This window comes from Bufo bufo, chromosome 1 (genome assembly GCF_905171765.1).
Source record: "Bufo bufo chromosome 1, aBufBuf1.1, whole genome shotgun sequence".
In the NCBI taxonomy this organism is placed as follows: Eukaryota; Metazoa; Chordata; class Amphibia; order Anura; family Bufonidae; genus Bufo; species Bufo bufo.
In genome coordinates, this window is record NC_053389.1 from 246,615,846 (window position 1) to 246,623,252 (window position 7,407).

Consider the following 7,407-nt stretch of genomic DNA (forward strand, 5'->3'; position numbering starts at 1 on the left):
CTTCTGCAGTAGGGACTCTGCAGGTTTTTCTCACAGCCAGCTTCTGACAGGAATCAGCTGTTTGTAGAGAGGGAACAAGCAGCTGATTCCTGTCACAGTTGGAGCCGACCACTGACAGGAGCAGACTGCACATGCGCATGGACGAGCTTCCTCTCAAGCTCCTCCATGTCGCGTGCAGCCATGGACGAACTCAGCTGCAAGGTAGAGCAGGACTAAGGGGCAGTGGCTTATAACTGAAAGAGAAGCAGGCAGAGGTGTTTAATGAAGTTTATTAGGAACTTAATTTTTTCCCTGCCTGCCACACTGTAGTGGAGAGTATTTAAAGAGTGGCCAACCCCTTTAAGCATTTGTGGGACCACCTCGATCATTGCGTTCGCTGTTTGGATTCACCCCCACGCACCCTCCATGCACTGCAGTCAGCATGGCTCCAGATACCTGTGACAACCTACCTTTTTGAGTCACTCCAAGGTCGTCTAGCTGCTGTCCGTGCTGCACATAATGGTTACTTTAGATATTAGCTGGTAGTCATAATAATGAGACTCGACTGTGTGTCACATCTTACTTTAGCACGCTTTTCACCAAGACCATGTTAGGAAATGTTGGTTTTAGTAAATTCCCCCCCGCCTGGCCTCCTCCACCCCTTAATAGCCAGCCATCACACACCTTATTTCCCCATCGCCCAAAACATCACAATCAGTTGTTATAGAAGAGGGGGAAAATTGTAATTATATTTACCGGTCATCACCGGTAAATATAATTGTAGTGGTTTTTTTTGCTCTCTTATGTAGTATATATATAGCAGAACACTATACATATAGTAGCATAAGGCTGTAATTGTCATGGGCATGTAGTGTGCCTGGTATGTCCAGGCACATCATAATGCCAAATAATATTTCCCCAAGGATACTTACCTTTTTGGTGTCATCCATCTCTGTGGCCATCCTCTTGAACAGGAATATCTCTGGTGTTCCTCTGAGGTCCTGATCCTGACTTTAGTCTTGCCATGATGATGTTTCTTGCCTGCTTGTCCAGGTCCTGCTTGTCCATCTTGATCTTCTCCTTTCTGAAGCTCTCCTTGGGGCTTAGGAAGACAGCTTGCTCTGATGGTATTAAAGAGCTGGTGGATGTTCCGGGGTTTTCCAGCTGATGTTGGTAAATGAAAACCCTGTGAATAAGGCCTGGTGGTTTGCTGAAATGGCCGAGTTGCTAGACTCTGCTGCTTCCAGTATTTGGAGATTGAATGGTCTTGAGCCACGCTGGATGTTGTTTGGCTATAAGAAAGAGATAGTAGAAGAAGGTTATCACACAATAATGATATCTACTCTTCTTAGTGCAGCGTACTCAAGTTGTGTGCAATAGGTGTTTCTGGGTGATGTAGTGCAATAGACACTAACCTGGTACAGCTGACTCTCTGCAAGGGCAGGTGATGGTATAGATAGTTCGTGACGCCAGTGCCAAGTAAACGGTGGCACGCCGTTTGCGGATAGCAGGAATAAATTGAGGAACACGTGGTATTAAAACAGAACTCCAACTTTAGTAGTTTTCATGCAGAGACAATATTGGAATCGCAGTTCCTTGGCATACAGTCGATTTTGCAATACGGTTGATGCAGGCAATTACAGCTTGAGCAAGGTGATTACAGAGTGTTGAACACAGGACTTGCAGTACAGGAGCTTGCACTCTATTTCTGTCTGATCCTGGAATATAGCAATTCTTCTCCAAGGCCCAATAACCTGGTTCTGGCTTTATATCCTTGGTTGTAGCTTTATAAAAGTACCTCCTCTGTTATTTTGAGTACCTCTTGCTTTCCTGCACTTTGCCTCTGTCTCCCTCAGCTTCCTTAGGCTCTAGAAACTTCTGAGCTCTCCACTAGACTGACTTTTACTTCCTTAACTGGGCCTTATATAAACTAGGGCTCCCTAGCTCCCTCTAACGACTAGAAGCTGGAATGACACCCCTTGCAGGCCTGTACATGCAAGTTTCAGTAACAGGAAAATACATAGCATTACATTATATGACATTTTATAAAACTGACATACACCAACTTCTCCATAATTAGGAGGGACGACAGCACACCAAGTGACACTTTGGTAGTGACGGGTATTACAGTTCCCGTACACTACATTAGTACCATGATGAATATGGAAAAAGAGATGAAAGATATGTCACTATCATTTGTGTCTATATTTAAAATGTCTCTAAACAGGCCTGTACATTGTTTCTTCTTCTACTTACTGGTTTAGAAATGTGTGGTGGACGCATCCTAAGGGCTTCCACCGAGTCCCAGTCAATACACTGGAAAAACCTGTGGGCTCTGATGTTGCCATTGACTCCGAGACGCCTGGTAGGATCTTCCCGGAGGAGCTACAAATAGGAATATTAATTTAAAGTTATATTACAGCTTCATAAAAATTTAGATGAAAAAAACCAATAGCAAAACTTCATTGTCAATTTTTTTTAGAAAAACATATTAATAGATTTATCTTTAAACATACAATAATTAGGTAATATATATCACTAATATGTCCCCATAAGAAGTTGAGCACTGTTATAAACACCAGAGGAAAGGTTGGCTGTTATATATCAGATTACTTCAGTACTACTTCAGTACTACTTCAGTACTACTACTACTACCAGTGGTGTTTCTAGCCGTTTTGCTGCCGTGTGGTAAAAAAAAAAAAAAAGTCCAGTCCTTCAAACCACACTGTTAACATGGCCTATTACAGTTTGTAGATTATATTACTTTATAATATACTAACCTTTTTAATGATGTTCTTCGCCTCTTTGCTGGAGGAAGTGAATAGACCTCGCTGGTATTTGTGGCTGGTGGTAATCATGATGTTCAAGATGATGCCAAATGCATACCAGTCTACTCCAGCATTGTACTCCTCCGCAGCCAGGATCTCAGGAGCAATGAAGCCCGGTGTTCCAGTGTATTCTGTGGCTGTTCGGTCTCCATAGATGTTCTCAAGTGCCAGACCGAAGTCGGCAATCTTAATATGGCCCGTTTCAGTCACCAGGATGTTGGAAGGCTTGAGATCTCTGTGACGATAAAAAAAACACCTTAATTGTTGTCAGTGTTCCTCCTATAATTATCAGAGTATAATGCTGCATTTGGCTAATGTTATATTAGTCAGTGTAAGACAAAAATATTTTTTGTGGTGTTTTATCCGGGTTTTAAGGAAAACCTTTACCACAAGCTCAGTCTCTAAGTGCCTGTTGTAGGATATCAGGAATGGATGCAGGAACTGGGTGCTTGCATGTAGCGTTGTGTTAGAGGAAGAGGGAATCTGCTGATTAAACCCCAACAGATAGTGGACTAATAGTCTTCAGATTATCTGGAAATATATTGGTTGAGGGGAATTGCAGAGGGTACGGCTTGCATAGATTTGGTTTTCTGGTACACTGACTGCCAGAAGATTTTCCAAAGGTATTTATACATTTGGTGGATCTTCTACCAGCACACTGGTAGATAAGACTGGCGTATCAATCTGTCCCATTGCCTATATCACAAAGGATCATGGGGTCACTAGGATTATTGCATGTATTTTCTCCTTTGCCTTGCTTGCGTTTCTATAAAATTGCTGCAAGTATAGCACATGAAATTGAGACTGTGATCCTGACTATGGGCAAAGACCAAGAGTACATTCTGTGCACAGTGCAGTGGACTATGTTGGTGCTCGGTGCTATATCAGGATGATAGAATATATTTCAGGTTACCGGTGGATGATGCCCTTAGAATGCAGATGTTGAATTCCACACACAAGTTCTGCGGCGTAGAATCTGGTAGAAAGGAAAGAAAGAGGAAAGAATAGGATTTAGTGGATGATATAGTCTCAGAAATACACAACGCTCAGTAGACCAGACCGGCTGGATTTTATGTTATTTATGACTGGAGTTTATGTTACTATTATGGCCCGGTGGGACAACTGCACTTATCGTTCTCTTCATAGCACATATGTACCTAAACCTGTTATATTCTGAATATAGGAGATTGTTTTATGTTAATATTGAAGAGATACTTCCAATAATATAGAAATTATGGAATTGTAAATTCCTTCAAATTAGATCATCTTCATGCTGTTTTTATTTAAAAAAAAAGTCCTGGTATATGGAAAGTATCCATTACCTAAGACATAGTGTAATAATAATTATATCAGCGGTGGACATATCACATGTATAACTTATCCAGCTGCACAGAGGGCCAGAACATAGAGGGCCACAGTCACCTGGAAAGTGACTTTGTGCTACCTATTAGACTGCATATAATGGACTGTGCTAATGGATTTAATTAGGGATGAACGAAGCAAGCTTTGCTCAAAACTTCAGTTTAATGCTGTCGGAACTGAAGCCGAGTTCGGATCTAAGTTTTAAAATGTTTTTTTTTCAGTTTAAAAGTCAAATTCTGGAGTTATTCACTGAATTCTCACGAGACTTCGGGAATAACTCACTTTGCCTGGTCGGAGGTCATACATGTTAATTTTGTATAGAGACGGATCTCCGTACAGCAGTAAACTGAAGTTTTGAGCGAACTCACTTTGAATCTAGGACCTGAAGCTCACTTCGCTGATCCCTAAATCTAACTATCAGGTATTAGTGGATTAGACAAGGTCAGAATGCAGGTGAGTATGAAGATAAAAATGACATAACACGACTCAGCACCACTTGGACACCACTTACTCTAGTTTGGGGGTGTTTTAGAGCCGACAGATTCCCTATAAGATGGAACACTGTGTCATAATTGCGACAGACCAAACATTAGGTGGTATAAACTTAGACTAGACAGTCTAAAGGTCGCCAAATTATTTATCCCGCATCAGTCACTGTGATAACTCTGGCACCTTTTTAGACTGTCTAGTCGAAAGGTGCCCACAGATCTTCAACAGCTTTTGGCTGAACACTCTTTTGCTAAGAGCTACGGTATCTCTTGACTCCCTCAAACTCATACACGCTCAGTTTGTCCCAACTCATATGTGTTGTCAATGGGGAGAGAGGAGAAAGCTTCTGCCAGACACTGATGGTGTCTGGTATCTGTTCTCATCTGTTCAGGGGATCCTTATATACGGGAGATCTTCTCCCGGCAGGTTCAGCTGACAATAGCTTATGGTGTACGGGGCCTTAAGTTTCCACTGTCTAAATCTTAGATAGCATTAGTAAATCTGTCACATAGTTGTACTGTTTAGGCTTTGACTACTGTACCTTGCACTGGGGATGTCAAAACGCCCCTTCCTCCTCAGGAGTTGGTGGAAATCTCCATAGGTGACATATTCCATTCCAAGTAGAACAAGCTCCTGTCAGATGGATACATATATTATATATATATACAGTTTAGATATCTGTTAAAGTGTTTGTAGAGTTTATGTATTTACAGTAACCAGCTATTTCATCAGCCAAGACACAGGCCATATGGAGACGGTCTGGCTTCCTCTGATGGTCCCTGTATAACAGATCATTAAGCCACTCACTCCTGATAATATAGTTGTGCAATTACAGTAATACTGTGACTTTCCTCTGGTTGTTCTCTGTGTCTGGCATATTCTATGCATGCATATGGAGACCATGCAGATATATTGTGTAAGACATTACATTTCAATGTTTGGATAACTTTACATTATCATGAATGGCACATTTCTCACCATTTTGAAGCACTCATTAAGAACTACATCCATAGGGAAGGGGAGGACAGTAGTAGATTTTAGGACCCAGTTGGACCAGTTGACCCAGTTGGACCACTCCAGGCGCAAGTAAGATGTTCCATAGACTTCAATAACCCAAAGTCAGGCCCAAATTTTTTAGGCACATTGCCTGGTCCCCAGGGTTTGTCCAGTGTTGTCATAGGTAGTGCCAGCTACACATACAAGAAGCAGTACATTAAAACACCATATATATATAAATATGTATATATACATATATGTCAGTGCAGTTTATGATATACTCATGTAGTATTCACAATTTTACCTTGGTCTGGAATGCAAATGTGCCATGAAGAAGGAAGGGGCAGCCAGATGCAAATTGTAACACTCGCCGCTCCACCATTGCGCGCTCTTCTCCTTCAGCAAGCAGGTCTCGCTTTGTGATGACTTTTACGGCAAATTGCTGGTGGGTATACTTGTCCTCTGCCAGCACCACCTAGAAAAACCACTTCTTACTGGACAATCTTCATAAGTGTGGACAGGGAGCAGGAAAATACCACCAGTGCTGCTATATATACATATAAATGTCAGTTTATGTAAAATGGGAACATTAGCGATAGTCACATAGATGTGGACCGGGAGAGGCCTGTGGCCTGCATCGCTGACAGTGGTGGGAAGTCAGGTGAGTATCTTTTTTCTTCTTTGTGTGTCAGGGAAAATAGTATTGGGGCAATATGGAATTGGGAGGGGGCATTATAACTACAGGGGCTACTAAAAGGTCTAGGGACTCTGTAAGGTGTGGGGGCAATACAGGGGGGCCCAATAAGGACTAAGGGCACTATAAAGTAGAAGCATTACAAGGGGGCACTATAAGGTCTAGGGGAACTATGGGGGGCACTAAAAGATATGGGGGCAATACATGGACAGCACTGTAATGACTGGGGTACTACAAGGGGTGCTATAAGCTTAGAAACAGATGTATAAAGCTTAGCCATACGTCTTCCTTCATCCACATCCTCTCCCATCCCCGGGCTAAGCCTGTGTCATTTTCTAACTGTACTAGGTAAACACCAGGGATATTAGGTGTTTACTCCTAAAGGGAACATCACTACTAACCACTAATGCAAAAATATCTGCCATCTCTGCTATATGCACCAGCACATTTGGGAATCTCCCTGGATTTGCCTCTGGTGAGGTAGCACCAGTCAGAAGCCCTTGAGGGCAGCACGATGCTTCTGACATTACTTAAAGGGTCATGTCTGCTTTATTAGGCAAACAATATGCTTGCAGTTTTATGGTTTCTTACCTTTCCAAAACTTCCCCGACCAAGCACATGATGGAAAATGAATCTCTGGATGTTGTCAGAGATTGTGCTGGTGGGGTGGGATGGCCGACCATTGCTGTTTCCTAATTGAGAAATAAAACACATGACCAGGTTATTGTCTATTCTTTCGGGGCATATCTATTACCAACAGCCCCAGACCTCCCCCCGTTCCAACTTATTTCCTTCTGCATAATAAAAACACAGAGACCGATTTCGGATTTAATGGCCACAGCAGCCGTTTATTCCCAAATATTGTATACATAACCATCAATAACTCATCAATAAAATTAAATAACATGAAATAACATTAAATACAGTATTCTCTTGCCTGACGGGGAAGGTCCTCGAAGCCCCAACTTTATTACCACTTGGCCAGACTGGAGCCTCCGTCCTGATTCCAGCCATAAAACGCCAGCTCGGAGACCAACTCACGGACGCCTTCTCCACGAG

General features: G+C 42.3%; 1 protein-coding gene across 1 annotated transcript; it reads right to left on the minus strand.

The window, feature by feature from the left end:
* Positions 1–227: 227 nt before the first annotated feature.
* On the minus strand, positions 228–5,273 carry LOC121002180 (protein kinase C-like). The gene is made up of 7 exons (XM_040433556.1): positions 5,200–5,273; positions 3,721–3,783; positions 2,866–3,042; positions 2,760–2,810; positions 2,236–2,364; positions 992–1,271; positions 228–233 (listed from the first exon to the last, which is right to left on the minus strand). The coding sequence occupies exons 1-7, from the start codon at positions 5,271–5,273 to the stop codon at positions 228–230; spliced, it is 780 nt and encodes a 259-aa protein (XP_040289490.1).
* Between the last annotated feature and the right edge of the window lie 2,134 nt (positions 5,274–7,407).